This window comes from Lagenorhynchus albirostris, chromosome 10 (genome assembly GCF_949774975.1).
Source record: "Lagenorhynchus albirostris chromosome 10, mLagAlb1.1, whole genome shotgun sequence".
Classification (NCBI taxonomy): Eukaryota; Metazoa; Chordata; class Mammalia; order Artiodactyla; family Delphinidae; genus Lagenorhynchus; species Lagenorhynchus albirostris.
Genome location: NC_083104.1, coordinates 101,201,947 through 101,224,348, shown reverse-complemented (window position 1 = coordinate 101,224,348; position 22,402 = coordinate 101,201,947). Strand labels below are relative to the sequence as shown.

At 47.5% G+C, this 22,402-nt stretch overlaps 1 protein-coding gene across 2 annotated transcripts in view; it reads right to left on the bottom strand.

The window, feature by feature from the left end:
- LYRM4 (LYR motif containing 4) overlaps positions 1–22,402 on the bottom strand; it is a 119,862-nt gene that overhangs the window by 3,207 nt on the left and 94,253 nt on the right. The window contains exon 3 of one of the 2 annotated variants that reach the window (XM_060164290.1): positions 20,571–20,705. The exons of the other annotated variant lie outside the window; for it this stretch is intronic. Within the exon in view, the coding sequence (XP_060020273.1) occupies positions 20,697–20,705 (9 nt within the window). The 3' untranslated portion in view covers positions 20,571–20,696. Of the gene's footprint in view, positions 1–20,570; positions 20,706–22,402 lie in introns of those variants that run through there. 2 annotated transcript variants of the gene reach the window in all.

Genomic DNA, 22,402 nt, shown 5'->3' with positions numbered 1-22,402 from the left:
CAGAAGGGGCTCTCTCTCTCTCCTGGGAACACTTATTGCAATGTCTGCGCCACCCGGGGGGCACTCACGCGGCCTTGTCCCATCACGACTTGTGTGCCTGTGTCGGCTCCTCGGCATGGAGACTGGCGGAGTGGGAGGAAGCAGGGGCTCGCGCTCCGCTTGGCTCGGCTGCCTTCCCAGCAGAGTCCAGGGCAGCGCCAGGCCCGCCGGCCTGCTCAGTAAGGACGTGGTAACTAACGACACCGGGGTCTGGTACCCCTGGTTATAAGGCTCTACGTGTCCACTCGCTCTAAAATCTGGTCAGTAGGTGATTATGACGTGCTTTGGTGGAAGAGCTACTAGTGGAAATACAGAATTGATACAGGCACGTCAATAAAAATAGCGGCGGGCCGTTTACTGTAACGAGAATGCCCACTCACCATTAACAAAACCACACGATTTAAACGTGGCTCAGCAGGGGTTTAAAGCTGTAATCCAGGGCTACAGGGATTAACCCAGAGCAGTAACAGGAGGGGTAAGGGAAAGACTCAGTTCACACAGGGAGTAAGTATTAAAGTCATCTCCACAAGGGCTGTCGAGATGAGGCAATAAACGTTGGTGTAGCAGTTCTGTCACTTATTTGGGCTGTAAACTGTGTCAGCTCACATTGGGGGGGGGCAGCCTGCAGTGCTAATGACGGAGCAAGTCGCTCCAGCAGCGGGTGAGGGGAAGTGGTCAGGAGGCGAGCAAGTGCGATCACAGCTGCAATCTACAGCCCCTCCAGGACCACGAGCTGACTCCCACCCCACGCCAGACTACCACCACGCACAAATGGGTCATTAGAGCCAATCACACTTCTGCTCTATAAACTTTGGGAGATGGCATTAGACTTCATTAGAAAAACAGACAGATGACTCAACCGCAAGTAGATGGGATGACTGGATGGCCCTGAAACACGTATGAGCTCTGGGACTCATCAGACCAATAACCTGCCGGGGAGGGAGGAGCACGATCCAGGGAATGAAACGTAGTCCAGGGTCTCAGGTCCTCACTGCTTTCTCCTCTGCAGCCAGGAGCGTCTCCCGTGCAACACATCTCAACCTGGCTTAGACTCGGAGCGGCGGGGCTCAGTGTGGGCAGTGGGGAGCTGCCCGGGCGTCTGATGCTCACTGCCTATGTCACGGGGCTGTTGTGAGAATCACACAAGTGGACTTGAAGAAAAGGTATCGACTGCCCCAGACACTTCCTAGGCCCAAATCTATCAGATGCCTTCATGCTGTTGGGAGGATTAAATAAGAACAGCATGCGGGGGGCTTCCCTGGTGGTCCAGTGGTTAAGAGTCCGCCTGCCAATGCAGGGGACACGGGTTCGAGCCCTGGTCTGGGAAGATCCCACACGCCACGGAGCAACTAAGCCATGATTACTGAGCCTGTGCTCTAGGGCCCGTGTGCCACAACTAGTGAAGCCCGCGCGCCTGGAGCCTGTGCTCCGCAACAATAGAAGCCACCGCAGTGAGAAGCCCGCGCACCGCAAAGAAGAGTAGCCCCCGCTTGCCGCAACTAGAGAAAGCCCGTGTGCAGCAACGAAGACCCGATACAGCCAAAAAAAAAAAAAAGTATTTGATTCTTTTGCTCTCACGACAAACTTACGAGGACAATATAACACTATCACCATCGATTTAAAGGCTTTTATAGGCAAACTCCACCTTTGGTGTTTAATTTCTGTACTTGGAAGGCCTGTAATTGCTCAAATGGACATGCCCTTTCATTTCGCAGTGGATCACACTGAAAATATAATGAGAAAAGGCAGCAGCAACCATCCCACAAAAAAACCCAACACGCCTGGATACAACCTTAATAGGAAATGTGTGTGGCTTTTAGAGAGAAGACTGCACACCTTAGAAATATAAAACCCAACACGCCTGGATACAACCTTAATAAGAAATGTGTGTGGTTTACTACACACCTTAGAAATACAAAATAAGTTTGAATAAAATGACACACTATGTTCATGGAGAGACTGAGTCATACAAAAATGTCAATCTTTTGCCAAATTACATTTAACACAATGATAATAAAAATCCCAACAGGATTTTTTTTTTGAATTACTTGAGAAAATGAAATGTTTATTTGACTGAATATGAAGTCAAGAATAAAAAAGAACATTTTGAAAAGGAAGACATTAAAGCATTTTGGGGATTCAGTTAAAAGAGAGAAATGAACAGAACAGGAGAGAGTTAGAAAACAGACCCTGTCATCCAGAAGTAGCATTTTGTTCACAAAATCGTACTCATGGGGGTTTGGGGCTTACTGAAGCGGCTGCAGCAACTGAAGCATTCCTTGGAAAGTCTCCTGGTGATTTTCACGTAACTGGTGTATTCTGCTCTACGCTGTGTTTATGCTCATTTTAATATAAAAATGTTTCCAACGTTGTCCAGTAGCTCAGGCTCTTCACGAAGATGCACTGTATCTGTCCTGTGCCTTTGAGTGCCTCCTGACACACCCAGATTGTGAGGCGTGTTTTAATGGTATTACACCTTCCTAGGGTAGCTACACTTGATCAGGGCTCTGGAAGCCTCCCCCCGCAACCTTTAAGCCACCAAGATAATGAATCTTTGTCAGCCTGCAGGTTCTGCCGTCTGCCTGCCCGTGCCGTGAAGGTGAGCAGGTCGTCCGTCTGTGGCCCCTATACCCCCCTCTGTTTCATAACAACGTCAGACAGCTTTCCACGCTGCCTGCAATTCACACAGTAATTCTCTCCAGTGAGATCCCAGTGCGGAGAGTCACTGTCACAGCCTTAGTCAAGTCACTTGCCCTAACAAACATTTTTCAAATAAACCATTTTTATCATACTTCATGCTTCCTAATAATTTTTAAAGAGCAAAATGAAAGAGATTACTGAAACTTATATGTAATTTTTCCCAGTCTTTTCTGTTTAGCAACAAGAGATATTATGAAACCAAAACTTAAGAATATAGGTTGCATGGTCTTCCTCTAAAAATGCTCACATATAGTAACATAACTTTGCTACTTGTAATTTTGCTATGGTCTTGTGCAATGGGAGAACACCTGAAGCACTCAAACTAGATGTGTGAAAATTCAGCCGACAACTAGAAAGGAGGTCCGTTCAAAGAACCCAGGGAAGAGTTTCTGTGCTCCCCCCAACCCCCTTCCACTCTGCTCTGTGGGCCTTGAAGTTCAGATACTGGCTATGCCTATTGTGGAGGGCGGTGGCGAGCAGCTGACCTCTTATTTCCTCTGTGATGCTCCTGGCAGAGTGATGAACAAATTCGTATCTCTTCCCTAAATCCCATGTTCCGTTTAATAGCTACTGTGTTTCGCCCTTGCTTGTTGGGACAAGAGAGAACCCAGGTGCCGGTGTGTGCACTCTCACTGGCGTGGCCACACGTCCGGTTCACACACAGGGTCCCAGCCTGATGGCTAACGGGGTCTCTTTCGCCTCAAGGGGCCCAGTCTGGATGATGAATTACATGGTTGCCCTCTTATCAACTGTTGTCAGATTTCTGGGCCATTCTGTTGCTTTTCTGCACGGCTGATGTTCAGTTACAAGAAAAAAGCAAGCTATAATGTGATGGCTTCTTTCGTTTTCCAGGCCACGAGAGTAAAGGAAATCAGACCATTTTAACGGGTCTCAGAGGACTGTGGCCGCAAAGGAGCCTGAAGGCAGGGCGGCTGGCAGGGGTCCCCTCTGCAGGAACAGACACGCACGTGAGGCAGCGGGCCCAACAAGGACGAGGCCCCGAACCGCAGGGCCAGCTTTCCAGGACACACACGGCCTGGGCCACTCTTGAGTTTCTCAGGAGGGACACGGGGTGACGGTGCAGTCACGTCTCTCTTGCTGCTGACTCGCTCCCCTGAGCGAGCAGGACTGCTGATCTAAGGGCTTCATCATTATTATTCTAAAATTACGGTAAGATTTTTTCCCCCAGTGAGTGAATACGACCCCCAAAACCAAACAGAACCCAGGGTTGATATTTCCCCGCCAGGTGCACTTTGGGCCCAGCCCTTCCAGAAGGTGGAGCAGAGGCTGTGAGACCAGGTGGGGGAGGAAGCGTCCCCGCAGCCCACAGTGTCGCTCTAAACGCCACACTGTCAGCGAGGGCCGGGGCTGTGTCCTCCGTCCCCCTCCGCACCTGCTCTCTGCAGCTGCCGGGCACTGCTCGAGGTGAAGCAGGAGACGGGTGCTGGCCGTCCCCCTCCACACTCACACTCGCTGGCCACGAGGGCACACCAGAGAGTCTGCTGGCCAGTGGCCTGCAGTCCCCCGGCGTGGGTGGGGAAGCTCTGCAGGCGAAAGCCACTCAGTGGCAGGTCAGCACCAGCAACTCGGTCACCAAGCCCTTCTTGGAAGCGGGCAGAGCCCAGGGCCCGAGCGTCATGTCAGAGTGAAAGCGGCACTTCCCCGGGACGGCGACAACGAGAGCCCCGGCAAGCTGCCAGAGACAAGTCCGTCAGAGGTCGCGCTGCTGCCTGGCTCGGTGCCCCTCAGCCCTGCACGCGGGCCTCAGGCCACCACAGCCAGCGGCCAGGCCAGGACCCTCATGCGCGAAGTGGGGTGCAAACAACAAACAAATGAGGAATCGCAGTCCATGCGTTCTCCTGCAAGCTACTTTTCAAGCTCAGCATCCTTCCGTGTCAGGACGCACAGACCTCCTTCTTTCTTTCCAACAGCTGCCTTGTCTTCCTTTGCTCCCAGCCCCGCTGGGACCTGCTGGGTAATACGCAAGGACACTGGAACAGACGGTGAGCAACGCCCTCACTTTCCCAGGGCTTGGGAGCTTCCTTAAACAACACTGGGGCCGACATACCCCAGCACATCTGATTAACTGGGCTCCCTTCTGTCTTCCTCACTCCGAAGTTAGGTTGAAAGAGCAGCCCAGTGGACACCGAGACAAACACCATCACGAACCAAAGTGCCCGGCAGACGCGCAGAGGGAGCAGTGGGCCCAGATGCTAAGAAGCGATGCCAGGCCGGGCCCCAACCCAGCACACACGCCCCCGTCCATCCCCAGCCCTGAGAAGCCCACGAGCTCCTGGAAGCCCCTGAGGAGCTGGTCCTGGACGGTGGGGACAAGGGCCGCCAACACTGCCGGGCAGTGAAGTCGTGCCCCTGCTCGATGTGACTCAGCCCCGGAGAGCCGCCGTCTTCCACAGGCCCCAACTTGGCAGGGTCTAGGAGACACTTCAGCGTATGTGAAAGGACACTTGGGGATTCTCAGGGATGTCTGGAGGAAGGAGACCCCTCGAAGCACAGGGTCCCTGCTGGCCGGGAGACAGGGCAAGGCTGACTTTCAGCTGGTAAGGGCCACACTTGTGAAAACGCTGAACTACTTCCACACTCGGCACCTGACTGCTGCTCCGACCCCCCCTCTGCCACCCGGTCTCCCCCTTCCAGGAGGCTTGGGCCTCACGCTGGGGTCCCCGTCTGGCTTGGTGGACTACTTTCCAGATCCAGCTTGGCCAGCTTTCATTCTGATGGGCCAATGCCTGTGCTGCCCTGGTGGGTAAACATCTGACCATCAGCTCTGGGGCCGGGACTCTGGGGTACAGGTTTGGGCTGTTACTGAAAAGGGATGCAGAGTTTTCAGCGACAGGCTACTGACCGTGAGGCCCACGTCTGCTTTCCTCCCAGTATTCCGCAAAGGGAATGTGAAGACAGCTGGACAGAACGGCCGGATTTCGGGCCATCAGGAAGTTATTCTGGATGAGAGAGAAAGGGAAGGCCAGAGCCAGAGCCTGAAATGATGCCACGGGTCTGACGGGACAGTAAGCTGGGCCTTCCCTTTAAGTGCCAGCCCAGGGAGGCGGCCCCTGGGTATCCTCAGTGCTCACAGGGTCAAGGAGAGGGCGGGGGGCTTTCTCTTAACAATCTCACCTCCCAGGCCCTTGTAGGACATGAGGACTCACCGTACACAGCCTTAGCTCTGTCCCTGGAGCCCGGCTACTGAACACACTCTCCAATTAGACACCCAGGAAGCAAAGAATTGATACCAGAGGGACCCTACTGATGCCCAAACAGAAGCATCAACTTCAACGTCAGGACCGTGGGCTGCTGTGCCCACCACTGGTCTCCACTACGTAACCGACAGTACAGACCTTGGAGACCTACTGCGAGGTGGATGCTGTCCCGGTGGATGAAATAACTGGTCCCCGAATAACCTGCTGTGGGCAGCGGCATCAAGAAGCCAACTGCCAGTTTGACTCCACAACAGGGGAAAGAACCAGGCCTCTGAATCACAAGCTGCAGACGCCCGGCCAGCACTCAGCAGTGGCCAGGCCATGCGGCTCTCCTCCCCTGGGCCGGCTTTCACTTGCCCCAGAGCAGGACAGGCTGCAGCAGCGGGCGACACGGTGCACGGGCCAGATTGCCCGGGCGAGCCTGCACAGGGCCACCTCCACCTCCCTCCTTCCGTGCCCCCCTGGCTCCCCGGGGAGAAGGAAGCCCAGAGGAGCTTCTCGCCACTGCGGCAGCCTCCTCCCCCCACCTTGGGGAGATGGCCTCTGTGCACACGGCTTTTCTCTGAAGCACACAGACTGTCTCTTAAACGTGCTCACCTTGAACTGCGAAGGGGAAAGTGCGCGGAAATGAATCTTCCTGCCCCAACTTTTTGCCACGGTTGATTTTAAAAAGAGCCTGGGACCGTTCTGTTCTGTTAAGGCACCTGCAATCCAGCAGACAGGCCTTCTTCACTGCCACTGCTTTGGAGAACTTGGACTACAGTCATTTTACTAGGAATAGGACAGCTTCATACTTCTGTGTGTGACACAGTAATAGCTAAACTCTCTCCAGCACTTGACGGTTTACACGGTTGTATGCACTCTTATCGGCTCACCTGATTCTTACAAGGAGTGTAGAGCAGGTGGGTGTCGTCCTCATGTCTCTTTTAGTTAAAGAGATGAGGGTCTAAGAGGTAAAGTTACTTTACCCAACATCACAGGGTTAATATGTAGTACTCTGACTTGAAGCAAATCTCTAAATTCTAATCATTTCAATCTCAGTTAATTCTATGAATACATGGTGGTTTATAAACCAAGCATGAAAAGAAATAATAAAAAAAAAATCAACCGTAATCCCACCACCCCAAATCAACTTTATTTCTAAGTACCAATTTCGTCACGTTTACATTTGAAAAGCTGGAAGACACTGTTCACAAATGATCACGTACACGTACAGTCTGTGTTCCTAACCTAGAACCCTCATACCACACACGTGTCCCCACGTGTCCACGCAGCCTGCACAACTGTAAACGGCCAACAGCGTGTTTCCATAGCTCTAGGTTCGGTCTCATTTCCAGTAGCTCAGCTGAAAACACGATCAATTCCAGGGTAGGGTTCGTCTACCTGCCCACCCCTTTTCAAGATTTTGGAAAATAGTGTTTTTCCTGGAAGATATATTACTTTAATGAGTTCACGTGTTTTTTGCCTTTTTTCTCTTTTCCACTTGTTCCTCCCCCCCTTTACTTACGCATCCAATTGGACTAAAAGTATGACCTCAGAAATGTCCATCTCTCACAGATGGGCTGAGATAACGACCCCACTGAGTAACCAGCACGACTGCAGGAAAGAGCAGCTGGTGGACTTTGTCCTGAGATCTGTGTCCTGGCCTAGGAAGCAGCCCCGCCCCGTGTACCAGCCCGGCTCCGGCTCCGCCAGCAGGCTCACAGCCTGGCTCTGCAGGCGTTGCTCAAGCCCAGCGAGGTCCCGGCGGGGCTCTCCCACAGGCACAAAGGAGCAGACCTGGGATGCGGCCTGAGGGCTCTGGAAAACCCTGCGGTGGGCGTGGCCTTCTGCAGGTCCCAGCCACACCCACACCGTGCTGCCTTTATTCCGGGTGGGTTTACGCGTCTGTCTCGACAGGAGGCGGAGAGCTCCTGAAAATCAAGGGCTGTGTCCTCTTCGTGCCCCTGGCACCTAGCACCTAGCAGTGTGGAGTCAGCTTCCTTACCACCCTCCAGTGAGAGGCTGGGGGCCGGTCCTCATAACGCGGCCCGGGGGATACCTTTTGCGACCCCACCGACACGGCCGAGACAGGGCCTTGCCCCGCCCAGCCCACCCCCGCTCAGCAGCTAGAATCATCCCTCTCTGGTCACATGTGGTTTTTCTGCTCGCTCACACTGAATCCTCACCCCCACCTCGTGCCTAGGAGCGTGCCTCAGTCAATCCCTGCTGAACAACGAATGATGCCAAGAGAAGGAGGTGCCTGCCCAAGGCGCGGGCCCTGCTGAAGGGAAGCGGGAGGCCAGCACTCTGGGAGGTGGTGCTGACTAGCTAGGTTCCCGGCTCCCACCACAAAACCAGCTGAGTCTGCATTCTCTCTACTGAGAGCACGGAGGGAGGGGCTCGGGGCACCTGGGGACCCGAGTACGCCACGCTCCCCTCCCCTCCCGGCCCTGCCTCCCCGCCCCTGAAACAGTCATGAGTCTTGGAGGCGAGTGGGGCAGCTGGGGTGTGGCAGGATGAGCTTGCGAGAACCTCCCCCCGAAAAGGACCTGCAGGGGACCATGCAGGGCCTGGAGGCCAGCCCTGGGGACTCTGGTAGGGGTGTGGCCGGACGAGGTCCACCTGGCTGACACTGGCCTCTTGTCAGTGAGCTCTGTCAGTCAAGGAGGGGCTGGAGAACGAGGCTGACGCTCTCTGCTCGCGAGGTGGGACGGCACTAGGGGACCTGGGACGTGAACACAGGCAGCTGCGGCCACCACTACGGCGCCAGTCCCTGGGAGGGGGACACTTCCCTTTTGTCACGTATGGAACTGCAGCCATGCAGGGTAGGCTAACGACCGGACCTGAAGCCCAGTGAGAGGACACAGGAAAATAACAGAACACCTAAGGGAATCTAGGAGCCAGACGGACGAAACCTGACCCAAATGGCCGCCTATAACATAAAGCTGCTGGGAGAGGCGGAGGACCAGCAGTGCACAGTTCGCGCACTTGGACTCAGGAAGAAACAACTGGGAAGAATGGACTTGCTTGTGAAATTTACACATGTAGGGAGACAGGATGTCTTGATGGAAAAACCAGGTATCCTTTTCCAAATAACAGTAAAAAACGTATGCTTCTAATTATCAGCTTCAGGCTACAGAAGACAATCATTAACGATATGGAAAAGTAGGATAGAATTCCCAAACTAGTGAAAGAGGGGAAAACGGCATGAGTAGCTACTTGATAAAACCAACACAAATAAAGAAGCGAAGAAGAGAAAACCAGTCATGATAAATAACAGAACGAGATGAAAGGAACAAAGTCAACTCCATCAGCTGTTACACGAAATGTGAAAGGACTAGCTGGGATTGGCAACAAAACAAGACAAAACTCCTAAAACACAAGCAATAAAGACTGAAAATCGAGGGATGAATAAAGATACACTAGGCATATTCTGGGGAAAAAAACTACCAGTTTATATTAACAGTAGACAAGGTAGAGATGAGTCTAAAAAGCACTAAATTGAATAATGAGCAACATTTACAAAAAAGATGTAGCAGCAGTTTACAAGATGTAAACTTGTATGCTCTAAACAGACAGTAGCTGAGCGTACAAAGCCAAAACTATTAGAAATGAAAGGAGAAATTCATAAAAATAAGATTCTAGGGGGGAACTCTGATATTCTCCCTCCAAAACAGAGCAAAGCCAGTACATTCAAGCACTTGGCCAAAGAAAATCTTAAAAGAGTTTTCATTTCTCAGGTTAATTTACTTTTTATTAGATTTTTGATTTAGCTGCCAGAGAGGTGCCCATAACTTTCTCTTAAAGCATATCCTTAATATGTAGTCATTAAAAATGACATTGTACTTTGAGAAGATAAACAAAATTGATAAACTATTAGCCAGACTCATCAAGAAAAAAAGGGAAAAGACTCAAATCAACAGAATTAGAAATGAAAAAGGAGAACAAATGACACTGCAGAAAGACAAACGATCATGAGAGACTACTACAAGCAACTATATGCCAATAGAATGGACAACCTGGAAGAAATGGATAAATTCTTAGAAAAGCACAACCTTCCGAGACTGAACCAGGAAGAAATAGAAATCATAAACACACCAATCACAAGCACTGAAATTGAAAGTGTGATTAAAAATCTTCCAACAAACAAAAGCCCAGGCCCAGATGGCTTCACAGGCGAATTCTCACAAACATTTACAGAAGAGCTAACACCTATCCTTCTCAAACTCTTCCAAAATATAGCAGAGGGAGGAACACTCCTGAACTCATTCTACAAGGCCACCATCACCCTGATACCAAAACCAGACAAGGATGTCACAAAGAAAGAAAACTACAGGCCAATATCACTGATGAACATAGATGCAAAAATCCTCAACAAAATACTAGCAAACAGAATCCAACAGCACATTAAAAGGGTCATACACCATGATCAAGTGGGGTTTATCCCAGGAATGCAAGGATTCTTCAGTATATGCAAATCAATCAACGTGATACACCATATTAACAAATTGAAGGAAAAAAAGACAAGGTTGCCCATTATCACCACTATTATTCAACATAGTTTTGGAATTTTTAGCCACAGCAATCAGAGAAGAAAACGAAATAAAAGGAATCCAAATCAGAAAAGAAGTAAAACCGTCACTGTTTGCAGATGACATGATACTATACATAGAGAACCCTAAAGATGCTACCAGAAAGGTACTAGAGCTAATCAATGAATCTGGTAAAGTAGCAGGATACAAAATTAATGCACAGAAATTTCTTGCATTCCTATACACTACTGATGAAAAACCTGAAAGAGAAATTAAGGAAACACTCCCATTTACCACTGCAACAAAAAGAATAAAATACCTAGGAATAAACCTACCCAAGGGGCTTCCCTGGTGGCACAGTGCTTAAGAATCCACCTGCCAATGCAGGGTACACGGGTTCGAGCCCTGGTCTGGGAAGATCCCACATGCTGCGGAGCAACTAAGCCCGTGCGCCACAACTACTGAGCCTGTGCTCTAGAGCCTACATGCCACAACTACTGAAGCCTGCACACCTAGAGCCCATGCTCGGCAACAAGAGACACCACTGCAATGAGAAGCCCGCATACCGCAACGAAGAGTAGCCCCTACTCACCGCAACTAGAGAAAGCCCGCGTGCAGCGATGAAGAACCAACGCAACCAGAAATAAATAAATAAAAAAAATAAATTTATATATATATAAAAAAAACCTACCTAAGGATACAAAAGACCTGTATGCAGAAAACTATAAAACACTGATGAAAGAAATTAAAGCCGATACAAACAGATGGAGAGATATATACCATGTTCTTGGATTGGAAGAATCAACATTGTGAAAATGACTCTACTACCCAAAGCAATCTACAGATTCAATGCAATCCCTATCAAACTACCAATGGCATTTTTCACAGAACTAGAACAAAAAATTTCACAATTTGTATGGAAACACAAAAGACCCCGAACAGCCAAAGCAATCTTGAGAAAGAAAAAAGGAGCTGCAGCAATCAGGCTCCCTGACTTCAGACTATACTACAAAGCTACAGTAATCAAGACAGTACGGAACTGGCACAAAAACAGAAATATAGATCAATGGAACAGGATAGAAAAGCCCAGAGATAAGCCCACGCACATATGGTCACCTTATCTTTGATAAAGGAGGCAAGAGTATACAATGGAGAGAAGACAGCCTCTTCAATAAGTGGTGCTGGGAAAACTGGACAGCTACATGTAAAAGAATGAAATTAGAACACTCCCTAACACCATACACAAAAATAAACTCAAAATGGATTCGAGACCTAAATGTAAGACCGGACACTATAAAACTCTCAGAGGAAAACATAGGCAGAACACTCTATGACCTAAGTCACAGCAAGATCCTTTTTGACCCACCTCCTAGAGAAAGGGAAATAAAAACAAAAATAAATAAATGGGACCTAATGAAACTTAAAAGCTTTTGCACAGCAAAGGAAACCATAAACAAGACGGAAAGACAACCCTCAGAATGGGAGAAAATATTTGCAAATGAAGCAACTGACAAAGGATTAATCTCCAAAATATACAAGAAGCTCATGCAGCTCAATATCAAGAAAACAAACAACCCAATCCACAAATGGGCAGAAGACCTAAATAGACATTTCTCCAAAGAAGATATACAGATGGCCAACAAACACATGAAAGGATGCTCAACATCACCGATCATTAGAGAAATGCAAATGAAAACTACAATGAGATATCATCTCACACCAGTCAGAACGACCATCATCAAAAACTCTACAAACAATAAATGCTGGAGAGGGTGTGGAGAAAAGGGAACCCTCTTGCACTGTTGGTGGGAATGTAAATTGATACCAGCCACTATGGAGAGCAGTATGGAGGTTCCTTAAAAAACTACAAATAGAACTACCATATGACCCAGCAATCCCACTACTGGGCATATAACCCTGAGAAAACCATAATTCAAAAAGCGACATGTACCACAATGTTCACTGCAGCACTATTTACAATAGCCAGGACATGGAACAACCCAAGTGTTTATCGATAGATGAACTCAGCCATAAAAAGAAACGAAATCAAGTTATTTGTAGTGAGGTGGATGGACCTAGAGTCTGTCATACAGAGTGAAGTAAGTCAGAAAGAGAAAAACAAATACCATATGCTAACACATATATATGGAATCTAAAAAAAAAAAAAAAAGGTTCTAATGAACCTAGGGGCAGGATAGGAATAAAGATGCAGACGTAGAGAATGGACTTGAGGACACGGGGAGGGGGAAGGGTAAGCTGGGATGAAGTGAGAGAGTGGCATGGACATATATACACTACCAAATTGAAAACAGATAGCTAGTGGGAAGCAGCCGCATAGCACAGGGAGATCAGCTCCATGCTTTGTGACCGTCTAGAGTGGTGGGGTAGGGAGGGTGGGAGGGAGAGGCAAGAGGGAGGGGATATGGGGATATATGTATACGTATAGCTGATTCATTTTCTTATACAGCAGAAACTAACAACACTGTAAAGCAATGATACTCCAATAAAGTTGTTAAAAAAAAATCAATAAAAAGCCTTAATTGGGCAGTGTAAGTTCACAACATCTCAGATGTATTTGTACTCTTAAAAAGTATATATCTTTTTCAGAATTCTGCAATGTCAACTTCTCATAACCAATTCTTATTAAACTCTAAACTAGCAGTCCAGGTTTTCCAGGTTTTAATTGTTTTATTTATTTTCTTTGGTATGTATTAAACTTAAAAGACCACTTAAACATTCCCTGTAGTAATGTTCTAAGATGTTTTTGAGGTAACTTAAAATTTTCCATAGTATTAAAAATAGAAAATTGAAAATGTGTTATTATGATAAGAGGTACTGTTAAACACCACAGAAGTGGTTTAATTGGCGTGTACATTTCCACTTTAAAAATGACTGTTATAAAAAAATGACATTGTAGAAGAATATTTAATGACCTGGCAAATATAATTTGAGTGGAAAAGAAAAAGCAGGATGCAAATCATAATCGAGAGGCAATCATCACATGCCTTGGCTTCATAACTCTGTCCCGAACTTATACCTTTTTCTTCATGCAGTCCTGGATCCCCAGCTGACAGATCAGGATTCATCATCAGATCGGAAATTCTGACCTGGCTTAACCCCAGGCAAGTTTCTGTGACTGTACCCAACTCTCGTGGCTTTGGGACACCCCCCAGAGTGAGGAGAGAAGGCATTTCTGCACCCCATTCCTCAACATCCCGCCTGTCTGGGGTTAAGGTTGAGGATCGCCTGCTCTACCTGCTAAGCAATGCATCTTTCAGAAAGTCACGTTTACTGGGCAGGTACCAGGCTGAGCGGCTTCATTACTTAGTTTCTCACTTAATTTTTACAAATATCCTAACACTACACGATGCATACATGTTATGGATGAGTAAAGAGAATCAGAGAAGTTTAGTGACCTGCCTACATCTTCACAGCTGGTACATGAATTATGCAGCTGGATTAATCCAATCCAGGTCTTCTGACTCCAAACCCTATGACCTTTTCAAAATATCTCTCTCTATATATATTCATAACCATACTTTGCTACTTTATCAGAGCTAAGTAAGCCTATCAAGAGTCGGGGAACGGGGCTTCCCTGGTGGCGCAGCGGTTGAGAGTCCGCCTGCCGATGCTGGGGACACGGGTTCGTGCCCCGGTCCGGTAAGATCCCACATGCCGTGGAGCGGCTGGGCCCGTGAGCCATGGCTTCTGGGCTTGTGCATCCAGAGCCTGTGCTCCGCAATGCGAGAGGCCACAGCAGTGAGAGGCCCGCGTACCGCAAAAAAAAAAAAAAAAAAAAAAAAAAAAAAGAGGGAACGGAAGGGAGGAGACAGCCAGCTCCTGGGCTGGAGAGGAACCTAGAAAGGTCATTGGTGAGGGGAATCTGGGTGAGACCAAAATCGATCATCTTTTTACTATAACACACCTCCTCTGAAAAGTGTCTCTCTCCTTTCTACTGAATATTTTAAGTAGAAGCCCCATGTTATTCAAACAGAAGAGTCCTCCGGTCACTTAGGCCGGGCTGCAAGAGGCTCAGACAGATGGAGAGAGTTTAACCTGGGCATCTGCTGCACGAGCTCACCTCGGCCACAGTCGTTTCCAGAAAAGGGCGTTCAGGGTGTTAACTGATCAACGCTGAGCAGGGAAAGCTACAGGCCATCCACCCCGGGTCCCATGGAGAGCCTCACTTTGCGAAGTTCCATGGGGAGCAACAAGCCACCGGCCAGTGTTTTTGAGGCTATTGAGATTTTGCCAGAAGAGGAAGCTGGCTGAGCAGGGGGACTGGAACTTCCTGTCCACACAGAGCCCACCTGCACCTGTGCCAAGGCCACTGCCACAGCAGCGTGGGGAGCAGTCTGCCAAAGGAAACAGCTTTCTCCCCGACAAGGGCAGGGAGGCAGCCCCTCCCCTCCCCAAGGGGTCGGCGGGGCCTCCTCCTGGGCCTCCTGCCCCAGGGTTCCCGGAGGGGCCGTGCACGTGTGGAGGACCCACAGGCACCTGTCCCCAGGCTGTACTGGCTCCACAGCCCTGGAGGGCCCGCAGGTGGAGACAGAGGCCCTCTTCTCTCCCGTTAAGAGATGGTCTTTTTGTTCTCAGGTATTCCACAGTTTTATTCTCTGAAATAAGAGATAACACTGGTGTGACTCCACTCTGTGACAGGAGCTGAGGAGACACAGCTCTTCCCCAGAACAGAGAACAGACCAGCCCAAAGGCACACAGCTCTCAGCACTGCCGCCACCCAGGAAGGAGGCCTGAAACCCAGCCTCCGAGGAGGCTTCTGAATCCCGGCTGCCCTCTGGCTGGCATCCCGGGGGCAGCTTCAGAACATGCTGCTGCTCGGTCACACCTCAGAGACTATAGTTTACTTGGTCTGGGGTGTGGCCTTCAGGTCACACTTGGCACACAGTTGTGGTGAAAGACACAACACAAACTTTCCATTTCAACCACTTTAGAGCATCCAGTCCAGTGGCATTAGTGACAGTCATATGCTGCAACAACCATCAGTACCATCTAGTCCCAGGACCTTGTCATCACCCGGAAAGGAGACGTCGGACCATCAGCAAGCCACCCCCCATTCTTCCTCCCCCAGCCCCTGGCAAGCACGAATCTGCTTCATGTCTCTCTGGGTTTCCCTGTCTTGGATTATTTCCTAGAAATGGGACCATACAGCATGTGGCTTTGTGGCAGGCTTCTCTCACTTGGTACAATGTTTTCAAGGCTTAGCTAGGTTACAGCATGATCCGTACTTCACTGATTTTAAGGCTGAATTCCACTGCATGGATATATCATACTTTGTCTATCCATTCTTCAGCTGAAGGACATTTGGGCTGTTTGTACCTTTGGTTATTGTGAATAGTGCTGCTATGAACATTTGTGTACAAGTTTTTGGAGTGGAATTGCTGGGGGATGAGGTAATTTTATGTTTAACTTACTTAGAAACCGCCGAACTGCTTCCACACGTGTCAGAATTTTTTAAACCTCCCCAGGCGAGTCTAACACCCAGCCAGCGTAAGTACCCAGTTGGCTAAGATCCAACTATCAATTTTTATACAAGATGAGTGACAAAATAAAGATCAACCAGCAAAATTCAGACATAAGTACTCAGTCCTTCAGCAAATGGATTACAAGGAAAAACAAGAGTGAGGCGGGAAAAAAAGATACGGGCCAAACCGCAGATTAGAAGAAATTTAAGAGACACACCATCCAGAATCTTATTTGGATCCCGAGCCAAACACACAGACACACAAAGTTAAAAAAATTATATTTGTGAGATAATTTGAAAATTTAAACACTGTATATTTGATGATTTTGAGAAATTATTATTATTTTGTTCATTATAAAAATGGTATTGTAGTTACGTTTTAAAAAAGAATCTATCTTGGGCTTCCCTGGTGGCGCAGTGGTTGAGAGTCCGCCTGCCAATGCAGGGGACACGGGTTCGTGCCCCGGTCCGGGAAGATCCCACATGCCGCGGAGCGGCTGGGCCCATGAGCCATGGCCGCTGAGCCTGCGCGTCCGGAGCCTGTGTTCCGCAACGGGAGAGGCCACAGCAGTGAGAGGCCAGCGTACCGCAGGAAAAAAAAAAAAGAAAAAAAGAATCTATCTTTTCAAATAGGTACTAAAATAGTTTCATAAAAAATATAAATTTTGGGCTTCCCTGGTGGCACAGTGGTTGAGAGTCCGCCTGCCGATGCAGGGGACACGGGTTCGTGCCCCGGTCCGGGAAGATCCCACATGCTGCAGAGCAGCTGGCCCGTGAGCCATGGCCGCTGAGCCTGCGTGTCCGGAGCCTGTGCTCCACAACGGGGGAGGCCACAACAGTGAGAAGCCCGCGTACAGCAAAAAAAAAGAAAAAAAAAATATGAATTTTCTCAGATAATGTGGGCGGGCATGGGTGGGCATATAGAAAGAATGCCATTGGCCGTGAGTGTGTAATCACAAAAGGATGAGACTCATTATACTGTTCTCTCGACTTTTCTATTTGTTCATATTTTTCCATAATAAAAAGTTAAGCAATAAATTGGTATAGGTATCATGACAATCAGTATGGAGGTTCGAAGAAATTAAAAACAGAACTATCATATGATCTAGCATTCCCATTTCTGGGTATATATACCCAAAGGAAATGAAACCAGTATCTTGAAGAGATCTCTGCACCCCATGTTCAATGCAGCATTACTCTTGACAGCCAAGATACAGAAACAACTTACGTGTCTGTCAACAGACGAATGGATAAAGAAAACGTTACGTATATATACATGCACGCATGTGCACGCAAACAGAGACACACACACACAGGAATATTATTCACCCATAAAAAGAAGAAAATCCCTCCAGTTGTGAAAACATGAATGAACCTGTAGGACATCGGGGTAAGTGAAATGAGACAGACACAAAAGACAAATATTGCATGATCTCACGTGTATGTAGAAATATAAAGGAAAAAAGTCAAACACAGTAAAGAAGAGTACTAGAATGAATGGTGTTTACCAGATGGGGGAGGGGAGGTGGATATTTCTCCAAGGGTACAAACTTGGACTTATCAGATAAGAAAGTTCTGGAGACCCAGGGGTCCCCATCTAATGGTGACTACAGTTCATATCCATGTACTGTATACGTGAAATTTGCTAAGAAAGTAAATCTCAAGTATTCTCACCACACATACAAAAGGTGACCGTAAGGGGATAGATGTTTTAATCAGCTCAACTGTGATAATCATTCCACAGTGTATATGTGTCATACACTTAAATATACACAGTTTTTATTGCAAATCATACCTCAATAAGGCTAGAAGGGAAAAAAGTTAAAAAACAAACAAGAAGTCCAGCCATTGCAAACTAACATTGACGGAAGACGGAAGCAAACGTTTATTTGTTTAAGAAACCTCATCTCTGCTCACTCCCCTCCGCTGCTGGCTAACTGCCCTCCCCGGGACTGTGACCTCATCTCTGCTCACTCCCCTCCGCTGCTGGTTAACTGCCCTCCCTGGGACTGTGACCTCATCTCTGCTCACTCCCCTCTGCTGCTGGCTAACTGCCCTCCCTGGGACTGTGACCTCATCTCTGCTCACTCCCCTCCGCTGCTGGCTAACTGCCCTCCCTGGGACTGTGACCACAGTGCACATTCCCGCCAGATGTGCTTTCACGGTAATGGAATTAGCTCCCTAGGCAGGGATGCCAAGGGCCTTGTCTCCTCCAAAGACAAGGGTTTTCTTTGAAGTTTTCCTGCTGAATCCATTCAACAAGTCTTCCCGGCTCTAGAATTTGAAACAAACCCAATATGGTTTTTTATGGTGGTAAAATATACACAACGTAAGATTTGCCATTTTAGCCACTTTAAAGCGTACAGTTCTGCAGCATTAAGCACATTCACATTTCTGTGTAGCCATCACCACCACCCACCTTAGCGTTCTCATCCTCCCAGACTAAAACTGTCTCCATTAGCACTAGCTTCCCCCTCCCCCAGTCCCTGGTAACCACCATTCTACTTTCTGTCTCTATGAATCTGACACTCTAGGGACCTATTCATATAAGTGGAGTCATACTGTACTTGCCCCTTTGTGACGGGCTTACTTTACTGAGCATAATGCCTTCAAGGGTCATCCATGTTGTGACCTGTATCAGAATTTCCCTCCTTTTCAAGGGTGAATAATATTCCATTGCACGTATATACTGCATTTTGTTTATCCAGTCATCTGTCAATGGACACTTGAGTTGCTTCTACCATTTGGCTATTGTGAATAATGCAATGAACACTGTATACAAATATCTGTTTGAGTCCCTGCTTTCAATTCTTTTGGGCATACACCCAGAAGTGGATCATACAGCAATTCTATTCAATACTTTTAAAACCAAGTCAATATTCTAAATAACCTGTCCAGTTTCCTGCTGTTTTTCAGAATGGGCTGGGCTGGGAGTGGAAAAGTGGGCAGGCAGGATAATCTACAGTTCAGATCCTGGGCTTTGTCCTCAGACAGACCTGGTATACAACCTCGCTCTGCCATTCATCAGCTCTGAAACCTTGGGTATACTACCTAAACTTGAATCCTGTTTCCTCACCTATAGCATGGGAGAATGCCAATCTTATATAACTTAGACAGTGTTGATAATGTGTTAGTACAGTGCTTGGCGCATAGCATTCCACGAACGGCTTCTCTTAACTAGAGCACTTCCGTCTCCACAGCCCCAGGTGGTGGCTAGGGAAGGGCACCTGCACCAAGGCGAGGCCCACAGGTTCTAATCACAGCCTCTGCTCATGGCGCGCTGAGCTGCCCTAGGAGTTGACACCGCGGGAAGACTGTTAGACTTTCTTCATTTCTTACTGAGCAGAGCTGTGCATAGAAAGAACTCTGCTCTCTTCCTGGTGCCTCCTCTTCTTCTTAACAGCCTTATGGAGATATAGTTTACGTACTGTAAAACCTATCCACTTAAAGTGTACAACTGGGCTTCCCTGGTGGCGCAGTGGTTGAGAGTCCACCTGCCGATGCAGGGGACACGGGTTCGTGCCCCGGTCCGGGAAGATCCCACATGCCGCGGAGCGGCTGGGCCCGTGAGCCATGGCCGCTGAGCCTGCGCGTCCGGAGCCTGTGCTCCGCAACGGGAGAGGCCACAACAGTGAGAGGCCTGCGTACCGCAAAAAAAAAAAAAAAAAAAAAAAAAAAGTGTACAATTCAATGGTTTCATACTTGTGTGCCCATCATCACAATCAATTTTCATCACCCCCAAAGGAAGCTCTGTACCTATGAACTGTTACCCACTCCGAGCCGCCCATCCTTCCCAGCCTATGGCAATTCTCATCTACTTTCTGTCTCTGTGGCTTTGCCTACTCTGGTCATTTCATAAAAATGGAACCATACAAAATACATCCTTTTGTGTCTGGCTTCTTTTCCTTAATATAATGTTTTCAAGGGTCATCCACATTGGAGCAGGTATCAGTACTTCATTCCTTATTAGGGCTGAATAATCTTCCATCATGTGGATGGACCATGTTTGGTTTATCCATTCATCACTTAATGGCCACTGGGTTGTTTCCACTGTTTGGCTAGAGTGAACAGGGCTTCTGCGAACATTCTTGTACACTGTTTTGCGTGGACATATGTCTTCATTTCTCTTGAGTCTGTACCTAGGGGTGGAATTCTTGGATTGTACAGCTTCTTCTTTTGAGGACCAGTATAGAACTGTTGCTTCCAGAATCTGTCAGGAGGGGACCAGACCAGCAGAAACCAAACTCCTGGGGTTGGCTCCACTCAGAGAGCGCCTTAAAAAGCTGCTGAAGTTTGTAATCTCACTGCGTTGATACCGAGCATCTTCTTTGAGTCTCTTCTTATAAGAACTCCAGTGTCCTTTAAATATTGACTTTGCTACCTGGCTGGCGAATATATTTCTCTGTATGTCCAACCTGTATTTAAAATCACTTTCCCTGGATGATGGACATTTTAGTATTCCGCACTTAATGTCCTATTACTCTAATTAAAACTACTTACTATTTTGTTGACCCACTCTCCAAAAAGACAGAATTCCTGCTTTTTTCTAGATAGCTCCAGTCACAAAGCAGAGGCAGAGTTGATAGGCTCTTCCTTGCAAGTTACCTGGAAACCACCAATGAAGTTATCCTCATCAGAATATAGTTTAAGGGGGGATATGGCGCATGTCTCCTGCAGTTCTGCAAATCCCCATTTCTGGTCTGCTTCTCCTTTCAGCATCAACCTGCAAAAGAGGCTCTGAGCTCACATGAGCTGCAGAAAAAGTCACGCCTTCTGTCCAGTATCTGACCTCTCCCAACCGTGTTACATATAGTTGATGTGCTGCAAACTCACTTCTGTCCTTGGTCAAAATGTATTGGGCATTGTAGAGCTCTACAACTCACAAAGACAAAAACGATTGTGCTGTCTTCCAGGAGCTGAAAAAGGGTTCCAGACTAATGGTAGAGAAGGGGCTCTGAGAGGCTATTATCAAATTAAGTTTCATGATGACAAAAGAAAAAAATGTCTGCCAAAGTTTTATATACAGAAAAATGATACTAAGTAGTTTCCCTTAGTTAAAGAATTTTGAATAAGTAGCCAATAAGGACAATGAGTGTTCTTATGAGTGATTTCCAGAGTATGTCACAAAAAACCTTATATATTATGACTTTTGAGCATTACATAAGGAACCCTAATACATCCCCTGCTCAAAACCCAAGAAAACGCAAAGATGCAACAGAAAACAAACCTGGTGACAGAAATGACTTTGGACTTAAGACTGGGGGGTAAGAAAGAGAAAAAAGTAAAAGAAACTGAAGGGTTAGGGTTAATAGAAAGGAAAAGTTCTTTCGGATTTTAAATAGAAGCAAGTGCTAGAGATCTTTAAGAAAAGTTAAAAGGTAAAAATGAGCTTAATCCTTTAGACAGAGAAGTTTTGCTCTCCACAAACACGTTAATACTTAAAGCCTTAAAAATAAATAGTCTTTCTTAAAATCAGAGGACTTCTAAGTGGTTGCTGCAGATAAAGTTAATCCCCACAGAAGCGTCATATTAATGTTCACTGAACACCTACTAAGTTCCAGGCACTTATGCTGGGCACTTTATACACAGAACTGAATGTCACCCTTGTTAACACCCCTAGGAAACACCTATTAAAGTCTCTGTTGTAGGGGCGAGAAGACAGAGGTCTGGAGAGGGCAGGCAGCCTATTCTAAATGACAGGAGCTGGTGGGTTGAGAGCTGTGACTCGTCCAGGCTCCTAGCCCAAGGCCCATGGAGAAACAGTCAAAGTTCACACCATCTCATCAGCGCGACTCTATCAACATGGCTAACGCATCACAACTCTGATCGACAATACACTTCAAAGTCAGGCAAGAGAATATCAAGCCCAATTCACAACACAGGCCACGCTGTATTTACTGCAGCTGGGGTTAAGCGGATGAGCAGTATTATGTAAAAGTAAATGTTTTGTTTTATTATAAAACAGTACCTCTTTACTGGTTTTTGACACTTTTGATGTCATTGTGTTTAATATTATGCAAGATGTTTTTAAAAAATAAAGTTTAACTGAACTTTGACCAATTTTTTTTTTTTTTTTGCAGTACGCGGGCCTCTCACTGTCGTGGTCTCTCCCGTTGCGGAGCACAGGCTCCGGACGCGCAGGCTCAGCGGCCATGGCTCACGGGCCCAGCCGCTCCGCGGCATGTGGGATCCTCCCGGGCCGGGGCACAAACCTGCGTCCCCGGCATCGGCAGGCGGACTCTCAACCACTGTGCCACCAGAGAAGCCCAAGTTTGACAAAATTTTAAAATTTGTGGAAGAAGGGGAATTTATAAGCACATAATGAGTACATCCAAACTCACAGGGCTTTAGCCTTGAAGGAGACCCACATGCAGGTTTAGTCAAACTAAGCATTTTACTTAGAGCAGAAGTGTTCCAGGCTGTTACAGGTATTTATGGGTTTGTGGCTG